General features: G+C 38.9%; 1 protein-coding gene and 1 long non-coding RNA gene across 6 annotated transcripts in view; both read left to right on the plus strand.

Annotated features, from left to right (window-relative positions):
• The window catches only part of jak2b (Janus kinase 2b), a 78,546-nt gene that overhangs the window by 24,118 nt on the left and 35,143 nt on the right, over window positions 1-19,285 (plus strand). For all 5 annotated transcript variants that reach the window (XR_015489927.1, XR_015489928.1, XR_015489929.1 and 2 more), the window contains 4 exon segments: window positions 5,731-5,854; window positions 6,510-6,627; window positions 18,097-18,242; window positions 18,471-18,765. Coding sequence is in view for 2 of the 5 variants with exons in the window: in NM_131087.1 (NP_571162.1) it covers window positions 5,731-5,854; window positions 6,510-6,627; window positions 18,097-18,242; window positions 18,471-18,765 (683 nt within the window). In the remaining 3 variants the exon portion in view is untranslated.
• On the plus strand, window positions 11,554-16,244 carry LOC147844498 (uncharacterized). The gene is made up of 4 exons (XR_015492149.1): window positions 11,554-13,093; window positions 13,963-14,146; window positions 14,692-15,057; window positions 15,098-16,244. It is a non-coding gene; the product is annotated as an uncharacterized LOC147844498 (long non-coding RNA).

The following is a 19,285-nucleotide window of genomic DNA, read 5'->3' on the forward strand; positions in this document are numbered from 1 at the left end:
AAAAAAAATAAAGTCAACATTTAATATGTGCTTTTAAAAGTTAATTAAAAATGGTAGACTACTGTTCTCAAAGTAAACAGAAAACTGCTGTACTTAAATGTAAAATATTAACAAATAGTAACCTATTCATCAAAACCTGCAAATGTTGCTTGGACCTCATAAATATAGGCTACATGTCATCATATTTAAACCATTTTTAGATCAATTTTGAAATATGTTGCATGACATTTTGTCATATCTTTGAAATCTAAACATTAACTTTATATTTTAAAATAAATTATTTGGAATAACTTTAATTAGATCAGCTCACCGCTCGTCCTTTACAGTACGTGTGTCAAAAGTGAGTGATCATATGCATAAATACACTGCTTGACCAATTCATGCGTGATTTATTAATTCAAACGTGCAGAATTTCCATAATTTGAGATCTCATCTTAAGTGGAGTTTGTGTTAGCCACACACAAACTTACTTTTAATTAGGCTATATTCTAGCTCTAAGCTTCGAGTAAGGCAAAGTTGCTTGAGTCTATGTTCTGTGTCCTGCGACATTTGAATCACATCCTGATCAATTAGCCTAAATCTGAGGTAACAAATTAATCGAAAGCCACGCTGCTTTACAAAACAAATAACGAAAACACGCATTATTTTACACGACTAAGAACAGACATTTAACACATTTGTGATAATTATTTTACCAATGATGCAGCATGGGGAGATTCCTGAGTTAGCAGTAACTAAGATGCCAGCACAACAGCACTGGTGTGCAAAAGTGCTTCTGTCGCGTGTATCTGCTCCGCAAGTGCCATGCGCCTCTTTTTCTGGCTCTGCGCCAAAGCGGTTTGATTTTTAGCATCTGATGATGTGATGAAGCAAAGTCAACATTCTAAGCACACAGATGTGATTGTATGCTTCAGGGAACAGCCGTTGCTGATCAAACCCGTGTAATCGTTCGCCTTAAAGGGTTAAAAGTGTTTTTTTTTTTTTTCCATTATTCAGTATTTCTCCATGTACCACAGTTTGAGAACCACTGTTATTGACTACTTAATCACAGTGCACACTATATATTTTATCACACGATCCTTCAAACCACTAGGTTTAACCCAAGTTTATAATTAATTAAAATGTAATCAAAATCAGTATGAAAACATTTGAATGAGTATTTGGAATTTTATTCCATATTCTAACATTTATTTAAAACATTAAATCAGACACTCTACTTGGAATAACCATGCTCTATGTATATAAAATCCCTTATTTAATTTGATGGGGATTGGGGACAGCAAATATGGACATCTTGTTTTTAAACCATATGCAAACATTCCCACGATAATCGTATTTCTTTGTGCCGGAAATATATGCCAAGTGTGAACAGTCAAATCAATATAACTGCCATCTTTAAGCCTGGTTTATACTTCTGCGTCAAGTGACCGGCGTAACCCACGGCGCATGCAACGCGTGTAGCTTTGCATTTATACTTCTGGGTGCTGTCTCTGTTGGTCTGCATTAACACTTTCAAAACGCTTGTTGGCAGTGAGGTGTAAATGTGTCTCTGTGTCGAGTTTCTTCGCTGGTGTTTTGTTCTTTCTGAACGCTTCCTGGATGTACAAGTGGCTCAAACTCACTCATTTTGAGGCAGGAACCGGCGGACTCCACACTTGTTAACAATCGCTCCATCGGGTTTGCACCACTCACGTGGCTCACGGTTCCGCCCAGACTCGTCAGTGATACCAAGCCGACCAATCACAAAGTTTGCGCTACGCGCCGTTGCGACGTGTAGTTACATTTTTGGAGACATGCACATCAGCGACGCCGACGGCCGCGGTGTAGGGCTGTGCGTCGACGCGTAGGCTGCGCCGTAGCATATGCGTGCGCTTGCGTGCGCAGCTGTTAAAAAGCTTTGAAGGAAGTCTGAAGAAAAAAAAACTGACATCTTGAAATGCCATCATACATCTGTCACCAATACCTATCTGGAGACGAGCTGATGGCTCCTGGGCTGATGTTTATCTTCATTCAACAGTAAACACAGGTGGACTGACAGGATCTTGCATTATATAAGGCATCAATACTGAACTTGATTGATGTGAGAATCTCCAACCTGCCCCCAATAACGAACTGTTTACACAATACTCTCAGCAAGTATGATGACAAAAGAAAATACAACTTTTCCTCATAAGTACAAAACAATGATGACAATAGGTATATAGGGGTGACAATAAATAGCTAGGCGAGTTATCAAAATGAAAGAGAAAACTTATTTTCCCTATTACGGTTAACTTGATTTTTTTTTAGTTCCTGTTAATACTTCCCCTTTAAAAACATATGTGGCAATAAAAATTTATATAATCTAGTTCCAAATGAGGAACAATATATATAGAACTGAAAAGTTACATTCTTTGGTTTAAAAAACAACAACCAACACATTCTCTATAAAGAATTGTATATGCAACGAGTCTTCTGGTTTTTAGTTGTGAAATTTTTAACAATTTGGTGCCGTGACCCGGATAGAGACTGAAATTAAAAATTTTGTACAATTTGGTGCCGTGACCCGGAAAGAGACTGAAATTACAAATGTCCAACAATTTGGTGCCGTGACCCGGAAAGAGACTGAAATTACAAATGTCCAACAGTTTGGTGCCGTGACCCGGAAAGAGACTGAAATTACAAATGTCCAACAATTTGGTGCCGTGACCCGGAAAGAGACTGAAATTACAAATGTCCAACAATTTGGTGCCGTGACCCAGATAGAGACTTAAATTACAAATGTCCAACAATTTGGTGCCTTGACCCGGATAGAGACTGAAATGACAAATTTCCAACAATTTGGTGCCGTGACCCGGAGAGAGACTGAAATTACAACTTTCCAACTGTTTGGTGCCATGACCCGAATAGAGACTGAAATTACAAATTCCCAACAATTTGGTGCTGTGACCCGGATAGAGACTGAAATTACACATTTCCAACAATTTGGTGCTGTGACCCGAATGGAGATTAAATTACAAATTTCCAACAATTTGATGCCATGACCCAGGTAGAGACTGAAATCACACATTTCCAACAGTTTGGTGCCATGACCCGGAGAAAGAGTGAAATTACAAATTTCCAACAATTTGGTGCCATGACCCGGATAAACTGAAACCACAAATTTCCAACAATTTGGTGCCATGACCCGGATAGACACTGAAATCAAATTTCCAACAATTTGGTGCCGTAACTCGGATAGAGACTGAAATCACAAATTTCCAACAATTTAGTGCCGTGACCCAGATAGAGACTGAAATGACAAATTTCCAACAATTTGGTGCCGTGACCCGGAGAGAGACTGAAATTACAACTTTCCAACAGTTTGGTGCCGTGACCCGGATAGAGACTGAAATTACAAATTTTCAACAGTTTGGTGCCATGACCCGGATAGAAACTGAAATTACAAATTTCCAACAATTTGGTGCCATGACCCGGATAGAGACTGAAATTACAAATTTCCAACAATTTGGTGCCGTGACCCGGACAGAGACTGAAATTACAAATTTCCAACAATTTAGTGCCGTGACCCAGATAGAGACTGAAATGACAAATTTCCAACAATTTGGTGCCGTGACCCGGAGAGAGACTGAAATTACAACTTTCCAACAGTTTGGTGCCGTGACCCGGATAGAGACTGAAATTAAAAATTTTGTACAATTTGGTGCCGTGACCCGGAAAGAGACTGAAATTACAAATGTCCAACAATTTGGTGCCGTGACCCGGAAAGAGACTGAAATTACAAATGTCCAACAGTTTGGTGCCGTGACCCGGAAAGAGACTGAAATTACAAATGTCCAACAATTTGGTGCCGTGACCCGGAAAGAGACTGAAATTACAAATTTCCAACAATTTGGTGCCGTGACCCAGATAGAGACTTAAATTACAAATGTCCAACAATTTGGTGCCTTGACCCGGATAGAGACTGAAATGACAAATTTCCAACAATTTGGTGCCGTGACCCGGAGAGAGACTGAAATTACAACTTTCCAACTGTTTGGTGCCGTGACCCGAATAGAGACTGAAATTACAAATTCCCAACAATTTGGTGCTGTGACCCGGATAGAGACTGAAATTACACATTTCCAACAATTTGGTGCTGTGACCCGAATGGAGATTAAATTACAAATTTCCAACAATTTGATGCCATGACCCAGGTAGAGACTGAAATCACACATTTCCAACAGTTTGGTGCCATGACCCGGAGAAAGAGTGAAATTACAAATTTCCAACAATTTGGTGCCATGACCCGGATAAACTGAAACCACAAATTTCCAACAATTTGGTGCCATGACCCGGATAGACACTGAAATCAAATTTCCAACAATTTGGTGCCGTAACTCGGATAGAGACTGAAATCACAAATTTCCAACAATTTAGTGCCGTGACCCAGATAGAGACTGAAATGACAAATTTCCAACAATTTGGTGCCGTGACCCGGAGAGAGACTGAAATTACAACTTTCCAACAGTTTGGTGCCGTGACCCGGATAGAGACTGAAATTACAAATTTTCAACAGTTTGGTGCCATGACCCGGATAGAAACTGAAATTACAAATTTCCAACAATTTGGTGCCATGACCCGGATAGAGACTGAAATTACAAATTTCCAACAATTTGGTGCCGTGACCCGGACAGAGACTGAAATTACAAATTTCCAACAATTTAGTGCCGTGACCCAGATAGAGACTGAAATGACAAATTTCCAACAATTTGGTGCCGTGACCCGGAGAGAGACTGAAATTACAACTTTCCAACAGTTTGGTGCCGTGACCCGGATAGAGACTGAAATTACTAATTTTCAACAGTTTGGTGCCATGACCCGGATAGAAACTGAAATTACAAATTTCCAACAATTTGTTGCCATGACCCGGATAGAGACTGAAATTACAAATTTCCAACAATTTGGTGCCGTGACCCGGACAGAGACTGAAATTACAAATGTCCAACAGTTTGGTGCCGTGACCCGGATAGAGACTGAAATTACTAATTTTCAACAGTTTGGTGCCATGACCCGGATAGAAACTGAAATTACAAATTTCCAACAATTTGGTGCCATGACCCAGATAGAGACTGAAATGACAAATTTCCAACAATTTGGTGCCGTGACCCGGAGAGAGACTGAAATTACAACTTTCCAACAGTTTGGTGCCGTGACCCGGATAGAGACTGAAATTACTAATTTTCAACAGTTTGGTGCCATGACCCGGATAGAAACTGAAATTACAAATTTCCAACAATTTGGTGCCATGACCCGGATAGAGACTGAAATGACAAATTTCCAACAATTTGGTGCCGTGACCCGAATGGAGACTGAAATTACAAATTTCCAACAATTTGGTGCCATGACCCGAATGGAGATTAAATTACAAATTTCCAACAATTTAATGCCATGACCCAGGTAGAGACTGAAATCACACATTTCCAACAGTTTGGTGCCATGACCTGGAGAAAGAGTGAAATTAAAAATTTCCAACAATTTGGTGCCATGACCCGGATAGAGACTGAAATCAAATTTCCAACAATTTGGTGCCGTAACTCAGATAGAGACTGAAATCACAAATTTCCAACAATTTGGTGCCGTGACCTGTATAGAGACTGAAATCACAATTTTCCAACATATACAAACTACTGCGTGTAGACAGATGTCATATGTATATATGTGTATGTGTTCAAAATAGTTGGCATGAATTGTTGCTTTTTGTGTTTGCAGGAGTGTCACCAGTATACTGCAGCCTCTTTGGGCTCTACAAAGAAGATGAAGCCGTCTGGTTATCACCCAATCACGTCCTCCATTTAGATGAAACCGCCAATGAGAGTTTGCTATTTAGAATAAGGTAATGCACTTTCACTTAAAGCAATAGGAATAGTGTACACATTTTGCATTTACTCGCCTTGAAGAGTTTCTTTGTTTTTTTTAAAGGGACAGTTTACCCAACAAATTGTTTTTTCTCACCCTTGTGGTTTTAAAACTATATGAGTTTTTTATCCTGTTCAACACAAAAGAAGTATTTTGAAGAATGCTGAAAACCCGTAATCATTGACTTGCATAGTTGGAAAAACACATAATATGGAGGTCAATAGTTACAGGTTTCCAGCTTTACTCGAGGTATCTTCTTGTGTTTAACGTAAAAAAAAAAAAAAGTCAAATAGGTTTTAAACAGTGAAGGGTAAGTCGGTGGTGACAAAAGTAAAATTTTGAATCTCTTTAACACAAAAGAAGATATTTTGAAGAATGTTGGAAACATAACCATCGACTTTCATAGTAGAGCAAGTCAGTAGCTGTGTGTCCATCCATCTGTTTTTATCCCCATATTCATTCATTCATTTTCCTTCGGCTTAGTCCCTTTATTTATCAGGGGTCGCCACAGCGAAATGAACTGCCAACTATTCCAGCATATTTTTTATAATTTACATTGGTAATCAATTTGTGTTAGGACAACCTGAAGGCATTGTGAAGAACAAAGCCACTAATTTTGTATTTCCTGTCAGGTACTATTTTCCTGGCTGGTACAGTTGTGGGACGTCCCGGGCGTACCGCTATGGAGTGACTAAGGGATCCGAGAGCCCAGTCCTAGACGACTATGTAATGTCTTACCTCTTTGCTCAGGTGAGAAATGATTTTTAATCTGTGCTGTCAGTGGATACAGAATCACCATAGCAACTGTACATTACAGTTACGCCTCACTTGGCCTGAAATGTGAGCATATCTTGCGTAATTGACCACATCCATATATAATTGAATTGCAGTTTGGCCTAGATTATCTTCTTCAGAGAACACACAGTGTTGGTTTTTGTGTTTTCCAGTGTGGAAATGGGAATTATAGCACTGGATATCTACATGGATAAAAGCCCCTATTTACTAAATCGGTGATAAATAAAGGAAACTCATGCTAGCCGCTGTCTGACTCTACTGAGTGGGTTTGTTTTTGTGGCGCCGGTTTGTCTTCCAACGACAGCGTGGTATGCGATGACTGTCACAGAGGTGTTGTTTTTTTTTCTATTTGTGCATTAGTGTATTTTAATAAAATTGTAGTCCGTTTTGTTTAAATGAAATAAAAATAAAATGCTTAACAGCACTCTGATAAATCACTGGCATGTGTGATTACTAGGGGTGTAACGGATAACGGTTGATCTGTGATTTGTACGGATCAAAACCATCGGTTCGGAACATGTGTGACCCATGGATTTAATACATATTTTCACTAATAGATTAATTCTAAATTTGTAACTATCACATAGAGATCTCCTCTCATGTCATTCAAATCATATATGAAAGCATTTAGGCGTTTCAGTAAATATGATGATGATGATAATAGAAGAAGTGCTGGGTTTCATTAAAGGTGTTTTCTGTCGCTACTTGTATTAATGCATTCAGTGTAAGCTGCACGATCAATCATTAAAAGATCAGGCTCTCAACACCCACGCAACATAAATTATAAATGAATCGCTACATTCAAATCTGAAAACGCAAAAATCAAGAATGATATTGAGTCTTTAGTCTTTTGAGTTATTTATGAAGTTACAAACAGTCATTAACTCCGAAGTACTGGTATAGCAGTTTACAGTTTAGATAAAACCGCTCATGTTTATGGTGAAGATCATATGCATTTAACGACGCTCAAACATAAAAGTTGTAGGCAGCAATTACATTATTTAACCAATCGGCAGAGACAAACAGCCATAAAAAAGTCACTGAATTATTCTTCAATAATGATCATCTAGCAATGAAACATGAAGATTTATTAGTGAGTAACTAAATAAATTTAGCGTTATCAGCAGCAGTAGTAACAGTGAATTTTTTACAGTACTGAATGTTTTACAATTTAGTTTTATTGAGCTGATTATTTCTTTATTTTATTTTTAGTAGGTTCTCAGTTGTTTGTTAAAAGCAAAAGTGTCTCAGAGTACTGTTTTTGTAATTAATGGAAAGTAAATTACATTTGTCTCCTCCCCTTTTTGGCTGATCCGAAAAATAATCTGATCTGTAACCAAAAAAAACGTAATGTGATCTAAACTGAGAGATTTGTGATTCATTACACCACTAGCCATTAGTGGTAATAAACGGAGTTAGCAATTGCTAATAAACTGTTTAATTTCAGATTAAAAATATGTATAGTACTTTTTATAAAAGGACCAGAAGTTCTGTATTTTTGGAGAGGGGTGCATGAATACCTTTTAAAGATACTGCATACTTTCGCCCCAAGCTTAAACATACTTGGTTACACCTGTTCCTTAAGTAGGCCGATTACACTGAACATGCTTTTACTTTCAAAAACGCAAGGTGAAACACACTTTCTTTTTTGTTGACAAGAAAAGAAAGAAGCGCGGTGCGCTTTAAGTCCCTAGGCAATAGAGATGCAGCTAAAATGACACCCGAATTCGCGGCTTCAAAATAATCATACAATTGTCATATAGTTTTAATCTGATATATGTATCTGCACCCGATTGTCACTTTAATAATTTAATTCTTTGTTTTGGGCATGATGATAGGTCACCGTGGATATTAAAAGCAGATTCAATGAGCTATAGTCTGTTCATCTCTGATAGTGAAACAATACGTTATTTGTAAACGTTTTTAAATGAACATTTATTTATAAAAACAAAAGTTTGTTTTTAGACAACATTTTCTTCATTTTCAAATAGATACAGAAAGTAAAAATAAGACATGTAGCTTTTACAGATACAGGAACAAGATAACAAAAAGGTGGCACTTCAGCCTAAATGACAGCTTTGTTATGTTTACTTGGCCTTTTTCTTCGCACTGTGCAAAAACAGAACAGCATCTACTGTGCCTGGATTTGGGTGATTCTGCCTCGTCTCCTAAATGCGGCCAGCTGCACTGAATGAGCATTTGCTCGCACCGCTTGTTGTAGGAATGAACAAGATTTCTTCTCGCAAGGTGCTGTAGACGTGGAAATAAGCGATCTCGTTTCTCCCAGAACGATAGCAGATTTTCTTCTGATGACTCCTCTAACTGAAACTTTGAACCGTAGGCTACTCTTGCACTTCATCCATTATTTTGGCCATCTCATCTTCCCATTCTGCAAAGCTCACTCTCTGCTTTTTGGCTGGTCCACTGCCATGTCCCGCTACATCCACCCACAACCCACACGCAATTAATCATTTTGTATTTTTTTTATTACCTGGCCCGACCGACCTGCGGATTATCTGCAGCGCCCGCGGATATAACCGCCATCCGCACAATACTAGGCAACAAATGAATCAGCTGTGTATTGTGCGTGAGTGTTGCTGTTGATTATTGTTATAAATATAATTTTTGATAATCTTGTGATAATAATGATGTTTCAAGAGTTCACACTTAGATAGTGCTTGACTATTTAAGCTAGTTTGGCATGCTGTCCCGGGAGAGAACCCTGAGCTCGGTGATAGATGAGCCCAAGGCTCCCGCCTGGTCAATAAGCATTAGGAGGGATATGAGATCAGGTAGTTCTCGATAGCTCCCAAAATAAATTACTATTGGCACTAATTTGTAGTATGTGCTTGTGACTTTAACTTTGCATGGTTTTTGGGTGTGGGAGGAAACCGAAGTACCCGGAGAAAACCCACGCAAACACGGGGAGAACCAATGACCTCCTTGCTGTGAGGCAACAGTGCTAGCCACTGAGCCGCCGTGACGCCCGAACTGAGGAGGAGGGAGAAGGGAAGGATGGGGGGGGTTTCCAAAAACGAAGATGAGGAATGAAGTTTAGGCTGGATATTTATATTAAATTTAGAGTGATCCGATTGGCTAGTTAGTGATTAGTGATAAGGATCAGCTGTAGTCAATTCTATCACGTGCTCCTCTCAAAATTAGTTTGGGAAACTTCACTTAAAATTTGTTAAGTCAAACAGCGGATGACTTGAAACAGTGGCTGCTAGCAAAGACTATAGAATACACAAGACATGTCACTCGTATAGTTTTGAATGGTGTAAAAGTGTAACGATTAATACGGTGAATGAAGCCCCACCTACTAGTATAGGAGCCAATCATCGATTGCTATAGAGCAGGGATCACCAAACTTGTTCCTGGAGATTCGGTGTCCTGCAGATTTGAGCTCCAACTCTAATCAAACACACCTGAACAAGCTAATCAAGGTCTTACTAGGTATACTTGAAACACCTAAGCAGGTGTGTTCAGAGAAGTTGGAGCTAAACCCTGCAGGGCACTGGACCTCCAGGAACGAGTGTGGTGACCCCTGCTATAGAGCAGTGGTTCTCAAAGTGGGGGTCGGGACCCCCCGAGGGGTCGCGGGGCAATGAAGGGGGGTCGACTGGTGATTTCCAAAAATCGATTTATTTTTATTAAACCATAAGAATTAACATATTTTATCCATAACTATACTGAAAATAAAAAAGTCGTTTATAGTTACTATATACTATATAGTTACTATAGTAGCTTATAGTTACTAGTTCTATTGGATTGCGACCCCTGGGGTAATTACATTATATTAAAGGCAGCAATAGCGTCAGATGCATTTTGATTTTATAACATCAGGTTATACTTTCTGGCACATTTAAAGCACTGACACAAATTTAATTGGTGTGTCTGCGTCATTGCATGTAAGGTTTCTGTATTTATAACCACCTCAGAGGATTGTGGGGGTCGCGAGTCACTGGCATTGTTATTTTGGGGGTCGCGGGCTGAAAAGTTTGGGAACCCCTGCTATAGAGTGACGTTTCTCCAGGGGGAAGCTCGGTGGATCAGTTGGTACCGGGCCACAGAAAAAGTAATGACTTTTTTGCAGTTATTTTTTATTGGGAGTCCGAACAATCTTTTATTTGGAAAAATTACCGTATTTTCTCCGTTACATCTTGATGACTTGAGCATTTTCCACACGTAAGGTTGTTATTTCCAATGGAGGCATGTGCCTTGTGCGCGCATATTGGAAGCGACTTCCAGGCGCACCCACTAGGCATGGGTGTTAAGTCAAGTTGTTTAAACTGGAAAAATGTTTTGTTATACCGTTTCTAAGGTATAAGTGGAAGTTTTTATATTACATGTTTTTTTTTATGTTAGTGGTGTTTTTGAGGCTAATGAAGATAGTAGAAGTCAATTTTAATTATGTAGCCTGACATGTTTACGGTTTCAAAATATTTTAAGTGTTTCCTAAAATGTCATTTATTGTGTCAAATGGGGAAAAAAGTTGTTGTTTACTAACCCATTTAAAAAGAAACTGTTTTACATTAAGTTAATTATGAAATTAATTATGAAATCATAATATGTTTATCCTAGGTTATTAAGCCATCAGAATCATATACCCGCCCATATGTAGCACCCAACGTCTAAACGTCTTCAGAATGCTGCGAGCGCACCACGAGCCACGTGACAAGAACTGACTGATCAGCTTCATATTTTGTATGGAAAATACACATTTCGGTAGACTAATTACCTCAGACAAACACAGAACACCTAAAAACTGCAGTGCTTTTTCCTTTTCTCCATAAATAAACCTTGTATCAGAGCTGCAGCAATGTTTTGTCAGCTTGTCTCTGAGAAAAGGGATGTACATCAGTTGGCAACCCTCCCCCCAGGCCACAGTAAAATTGTCAAACGTTGACCACTCCGCAGTGGTAAAAAGGTTGGGGACCGTTTCCTTAAGTCACATGAATAAAGCTGAATCACAGTAGATACAAAGCTGAGAGGAGTGTCACGCTAGGCAGGTTGTTGATCGTCAAAAACTGCATATCTTCCAGTAGACCTCCGATCTTTAAATGGATCCCAGAGTTGGGATGAGTGACAGCTTTTGAAAAACGTTCGTATAGCTTACATGAAGGGATTGAAATTTATTTGAATAAATCGGGAAGATTTCTGAATTTCGGTGATCGATTTTTTAATGTGTGTTTTGGTTTGGTTTATTAATTTAATTTATATACAGTTTTATTTGGCATTGCTCTGCTTTTATGTTAATGATCTGTGTTTAATATCCGTCTGCTTTATTTGCAAATAACAAAATCAATAAAAAGTTCAATCATAAACAAAATAAATTAAAAAATAAGTATAGAACAGTTCATTTCACTTGCCTGTGCTTGAACACTCTTAGTTACTGCTAATGAGTTTAGTTTTAGTCTTTGCAGCGCAGTGTTTCATTTATACTGATGGATGCGCAGTGTGTTCTGATCGACCTTGAAGTGTGTAGGCGTGTGGCTGAGAGTGTTCTGTATTTTCACACAGGCAAATAAAAAAAAGGAAAATCTTAAAAACCTGCGGTCTAAATGTGACTGGGTTCATTTGGAACTCTTCGACCTTTAAAGAACAAGCAGAATATGTTTCTTTAGTAGCAGGCGGAACAAATGTGCAAGCTGCAATCTTATTGGCAAGCAGATATGTCTTATGCTTGTTTTGATTTCAGCTAAAGTAGGAAAACATGATGAATATTTATTACTGTTTATCAGATCCTAGCATGCTTTATATTATTAGCAGTAGTTGGTTTGTCATTCTATGCATATGAAGTACTGCAATACTCAAAAATGCAATACTCAGTGAAATAACGCAATACTCACTGCATATGAAACGCATATGAAAATTTTGTTTTGCATTCAGATGTAAAACATTCATAGACACTAACAGGCCACTTTATTAGGTACACCTGCACATTTTTAATCAGCCAATCACATGGCAGCAACTCAATGCATTTAGGCATGTAGACATGGTCAAGACGATCTGCTGCAGTTCAAACTGTGCATCAGAATGAGGAAGAAAGGTAATTTAAGGGCCTACTCACACTATGCTATCCGAACAATGCCTAGGCCTTTTTCCCGGATCGTTTTTAAGTGTGAGTGTGCTGAATTGAGCCCGGTTCACTTGGGCTTTGGCACGGTACGCTTGTGTGTGAGTGAAAAATGCGCCTAAACCTGAAACTGAAAGCAAGATGTGACTTTTTTCACGGGACTGTTTCATATAGATTTATTAATCATTCCTACCGTTCAATTAACGCAAACTTCCGTAGTTTATTAAAGTCGCAAACTCCTCACTGCACCAACGCTGCGCCTTTAGCAAACCCTCTAATTCCTGCAGCACGAGGACTGTTTATGAGCGTCAAAAGTGGCGGATCTGTTTGGCGAAATATTTCACTGTGCCACCTAGAGCTGTGAACCTACACTAGTCTCAAGGTTCGGTTCAGTTACGATTATCATGCCATCGATTCGGTTCAATTCGATATTTCGGTGCATCACGGTGCATTGACGGTGCTTTCCATACACAGTTTTATATTTTCTTCACAGCAGCAGTTCTTGTATTAAAATATATGAATATATTTATATTTATATACTATTTGTAATACAATTTTGTCATTTAATACAAACAGTCAGATATATAAACTGTAACTTTAAACAACACGAGCATTTAGCAAATAATATAAACAAATATAAATATCCAGCTCAATTTCTGATCCTTGTCTAGTTCTCTTACACCCCTTTGATTAGTCACACCCTCAAAAAACAGTTGCGATTGGCTCTTGCGCGCTGCGCTCTTCACAGATGAGTGACACTGAGCGGCAGGCGGCAGCGGCGATCTCACTGCTGATGTATGATACACAGTGGAGAAAACTCTGCAGACACGCGCTTGTTTCTGGATGCAAAAGTAACGATGTAAAAGAGCCAAGTAGAGAAGAAAAGCCACGCCAGCAGGTCAAATGGGCCACTGTGTGTGTGTGTGTGTGAGAAAGAGAGAGAGAGATGGAGTAGGCTACTTTCATTCTCTCGATCTCAGTGAGATAGGGGCTATTGTTGTATATGTCAGTGAAAGACTGATCCAGCAAACACACACAGTGAAATTGTGCACAGTTTATGAGTCATAAGTAGTTAAAGCTCTGTAAATACTCGCGATCGCCTCCCTCGCGACAGAGCGCATATGAGGTAAATGACATAAGTAATAACCGTTTATGATTATTACTGAACCGATACCGAATTGTCCCGAAAAAACGATTATTTTTGACACCCCTAGTGCCACCGCATCCTAAACGACTAAAACAATATAACTAGAGAAATGTCCACTGTGCTCAACAGTGCATCATCGATGATGTAAGCGTGCTCAGGCCGGAATGTAATGTGAGAGCGGGCCGTCTGGGGAGACAAGAGGGGGGACAAGCATGCTTTGGCCCGGTTCAAGGCAACTGTACATAGTGTGAGTACGCTCTAAAGGCTGATTTATACTTTTGCGTCAAACGCCGGCGTATGCTACGGCATTGACGCATAGCCCTTCACCGTGGCCGTCAGCGTCACTGACGTGCACCTCTCAAAAAATTTAACTACACGTCACAACAACGTGTAGCGCAAGCTCTGTGATTGGTCGGCTTGGTAGCGTTGACGAGTCTGGGCGGGACCGAGAGCCGCGCGAATGGCGCGAGCGATTGATTGCCACAAGTGTGGAGTCCCGTGACGGAGCTCCGGATGGAAAGTTTTGTTTAGTGTTTACCTCATAGTTAAAGTTGTTGCACGTCCGCCGGTTCCTTCCTCGAAATGAGCGAGTTTGAGCCACTTGTACATCCAGGAAGTGTTCAGGAACAGCAAAACAGCAGAGGAACATAAACACCTCACTGCCAACTAGCGTTTCGGAAGTGTCAATGCAGACCAACAGAGACGGCGCGCAGAAGTGTAAATGCACAGCTACGGGCATTGCATGCGCCGTGGGTTACGCCGGTCACTTGACGCAGAAGTATAAACCAGGCTTTAGTGACTTTCAATGTGGCGTTGTTGGTGCCAGATGGGCTGGTCTGAGTAGTTTAGAAACTGCTGATCTACTGGGATTTTCACATACAATTATCTCTAGGGTTTACAGAGAATGATCCGACAAAGAGGAAATATCCAGTGAGTGGCAGTTCTTCACCGGGTGCCTCTCCTGTCAGCTAAAAACTTGAAACTGAGGCTACAATTCGCACAGGTTCACTGAAATTGCACAATACAATTTTGTAAAAATGATCAGTCTCATTTTTTGCTGCGACATTCGGATGGTTGGGTCAGAATTTGGCCTCAACAACATGAAAGCATGGATCCATCCTGCCTTGTATTAATGGTTCAGGTTAGTGTTGGTGGTTCAATGGTGTGGGGGATATTTTCTTGGCACACTTTGGGCCCGTTAGCAGCAATTGAGCATTGTGTCAATGCCACAGCCTACCTTAGTATTGTTGCTGACCATGTCCAGACTTTTTGTCCTTTTGTCCTGCCCCTCTTATTGAATAATCTAATGTAATGTAAAATGTAAACACAAGTTTAATCAATCAACCCATACTCATAAATTAAAACAAAAAATGATGCATAACCAATAGAAAACTCTTCTAGGACACTCGAGATTTCAAATCTCAAGAAGTTTTCCTGGTAAAATAAAGGTCTAAATAATTAGAAAGCTATTAGATCTCTGTTTTGTTCAAGTGTTTTACAGTCATAGCCTGGAGTTACGTTCTTATTATATCAGTCGAAAAATGCCAAATATTCTTCAGTGTGTTTGTTCAAGAGTTGTTGGGTTTTTGCATAGTCATAGCCTGAAGTTATATTCTTACCGTATCGCTTGAGAAATGAACACATATTCTTGAATTTAGGTTACTGTCACTGTGGCCTGATTTGTTCGCTGATCCAAAAATATCCTGTTTTAGCTGAAGCGTGGAGTCAGACGACCATCATGTTGAGTTCAGCTGGGGAGAGCCGAGGCTTATGGGGGTTTAAAATTAAGCTGTGATGTGGTTGGAGGTGACCTCTTTTTGACCTCATTGGATTATATGGGTTTATGTCCTGTAAAAGTGCAAGTCTGACAGAGACGGGAGTCGTTTTTAAGTGCGTTGCTGAGGCAGCAGTGCACTGTCATCATGTGTGCACGTGTCTTTCAATCTGCGGCTGCTTTGTTTGTGGTTCTTGCTTTCAATATGTGTGCTTGTTTTTAGATTTGCTGTGGTTTTTTCCACTCAAAACAGTATTGTTATTGGTAATTTACAACGAAATGTTATTCTCTGTAAGTCATCAACTTCTAGTGTTTTGTATGTTGATACACATCAAACTGAAATATGAAAATTTTTTAATGAAAATAAGTGAAAAAAGCCCTCTTAAAATCAAAATGAACCAAGCAACAAGCAAGTACTACTTTTATTGTGATTTTTGTAGTTTTGAATTACATTTTTATAGAAGCGGTAGTGGATATGATGGAAATTATGTTAACCAATAACAACATTTATAACCAGTGGAGATTTATATTGTTTCTATCAGAGGCAACGTTCATCCTAAGTGTGCAATTTTTAGAAAAAGTAAAAATTAAATTAAGATGGAAAATTATGATTTTTAAGTGTATTATTCCTGAATAAAACACTTTATATATATATATATATATATATATATATATATATATATATATATATATATATATATATATATATATATATATATATATATGTGTGGAGTTTGCATGTTCTCCCTGCCTTCGCGTGGGTTTCCTCCGGGTGCTTCGGTTTCCCCCACAGTCCAAAGACATGTGGTACAGGTAAATTGGGTAGGCTAAATTGTCCGTAGTGTATGAGTGTGTGTGTGAATGTGTGTGTGGATGTTTCCCAGAGATGGGTTGCGGCTGGAAGGCCATCCGCTGCGTAAAAACTTGCTGGATAAGTTGTCGGTTCATTCCGCTGTGGCGACCCCGGATTAATAAAGGGACTAAGCCGACAAGAAAATGAATGAATAAATATATATACACACACACTGCATTGAAGATGAATCCAAAGACTCTTGATGAACTATGGAAGTCCTGCAGGAACGCTTTCTTTGCCATTCCAGATGACTTTATCAATAAAGTTATTTGAGTCATTGCAGAGATGTATGGATGCAGTCCTCCAAGCTCATGGGAGTCATACATGCACCATGACTTTATATTCTATGTTGTACATTATTTCTGTTAAGTGACAAGACTTTTGTCTAAGCAATGTCAGACCTTACTGTCGTAATATATATATATATATTAGGGTTGTCTCGATGCCATAAATTCATGTTATGATACTATACTACCTGAAGTATTGTGATACCAAGTAGTATTGCGATACTGTAATTCATAACATAAATCTATAAAATAAAGAAAATTGTCAGAAATGCTATATTTTATATGGTATAATAGGCCTACTTGAATTGAACATCATTCCTTATTATAATATGGTAACTAAAATGTATTCTTTTGTTTATTTTGTAGATAAGTGACCAACAAAAAATTCATTAAAACAGAGATAGTAATTATACCAAAAATAAATTGTTATAAAAAGAGCATTTTTCCAACAAAAATTGGCTGTATAAAGTGGTCAAAAATTGTTTCAATGTTTCCTGTTGCTCTGTTTTTCTGTTTTTCATCTATTGGTTGTTTTTGTTGTTGTTGGTTTAAGTATTTGCCGGTAATAATCCAAAGTAACTCAATTTCACATTGTGAGTCGTTCTTTTTAAGAGATTGTTGTGGTTTTTGTAGCTACTAAGTCATATTGGCAGAACAGAAATGAACTGATTCAGATGTGCGTTCGGACTAAAGCATTAGAAAACGTGCAATAGGCTACCATAAAAGTTGTGAGTTCTACACAGTTCCGCAAACTTAAAGGGCTCCACAGCCACAGACTATTCAGATAAAAAGTTCTATTGTTGCACAGATGTGTGAGCATTTTAGTGACTTTCCACATACAACATTATGTATTGTAGATAGACAGTATTGTAGATACTGACGATGCTACCGTTTACAAAGTACAGTGACACTGCCAGCATTTTGGAGTCATAGTACCATGATACAACTACCATAGTACCGGTAAACCGTGCAACCCTAATAAATATACTTTTTTTTTTTTTGTTCAAATCTTTTTATTAACATTTTGGTCAATATAACATCAATTTCAAAAGTATTTGAAAAACAGAAACAAATGATCTTTGCTCCAACAGAGCCCCCCCACCCCACAGCACCATTTATAAACAATATGTTATGCCTATTTTTAATCTGTTTTACATTCTGTCGCAATATATACATACATACAATACAAATAGACAAAAGTTCCATTATATGTTCTAATAAATATACTTTATATACTTTTCAACCCTATTAAACATCTGAAATAATGTCTTTGTTTTGTGCTTGCAGTGGAGGAGTGACTTTGTCAATGGCTGGGTGAAGTTGTCGGGAAGCCACGAGAATCAGGAGGAGTGCCTTGGAATGGCTGTGTTGGACATGATGAGGACTGCCAAAGAGAAAGATTGCTCGCCGCTGGACATCTATAATGACATTAGGTACTACTACTTGAAATTGCTTTTGATGTGGAGGGTCTTTTTCTGCCTGAGATACTGGTGCCCTAAAAAAACTAAATAAAATAGTCGTAAAACGCACATAAACAAATACAATAGGAACGATATAACAGAATTTTAGCAGTTATAAAATCTTGACTTTTCCAAACTGGTTACGAAACTGGTCGTCATCACATGCCTTATAGTGACTGTCATCATCTGCTTTATTCACAGTTATAAATCATTCCTCCCGAAAGACATGAGGGAGCGAATCCAGGACTATCATTTTGTCACAAGAAAGCGCATCCGCTATCGCTTCCGAAAAGTGGTGCAGCAGCTGAGCCAGTGCCGGGTCACAGCGCGAGACCTAAAGCTCAAATACCTGATCAGCTTGGAGTCTCTGGACAATGGTTTCTACACCGAACGCTTCCAGGTCAAAGAGCCTTCGACCGAGCAGGTCACTATCGTCGTCTCTGCAGATCGAGGCATTCAGTGGTGCCACGAGCGACATAAAGACACACAGTCTGAGGTAACGCCGGCCTTTCCTTTTAAATACTTCTCCAAAATCACATTTGCGTTCCACAGATACACTAAATAAATATGATTGATGCTAATCAGTGCAAACATATATACAGTTGTTGACAAATTTATTAGCACTCTTGTGTAAATTTGTATTTTTTTATCCCTGATGTACTGTTGGGGATGTTTTCATCCACTCTGGGGTGATTTCGAGGCTTAATTTGGCCATAACTTTTTCTTTGTTTTAGCTAGGAGAATGATTTTTGCTGAAAAATCTTACCTGCCACTTTATTGGGTACACCTGGCCAACTGCTTGTTAACGCAAATTTCTATTCAGCCAATCACATGGCAGCAACTCAATGCATTTAAGCATGTAGACATGTTTAAGACGATCTGCTGCAGTTCAAACCGAGCATCAGAATGGGGGGGGAAAGCTGATTTAAGTGGCTTTGAACATGGCATGGTTGTTGGTGCCAGACGGGCTGGTCTGAGTATTTCAGAAACTGCTGATCTACTAGGATTTTCACGCA

Source organism: Danio rerio, chromosome 5 (genome assembly GCF_052040795.2).
Source record: "Danio rerio strain M-AB ecotype USA chromosome 5, GRCz13ab, whole genome shotgun sequence".
In the NCBI taxonomy this organism is placed as follows: Eukaryota; Metazoa; Chordata; class Actinopteri; order Cypriniformes; family Danionidae; genus Danio; species Danio rerio.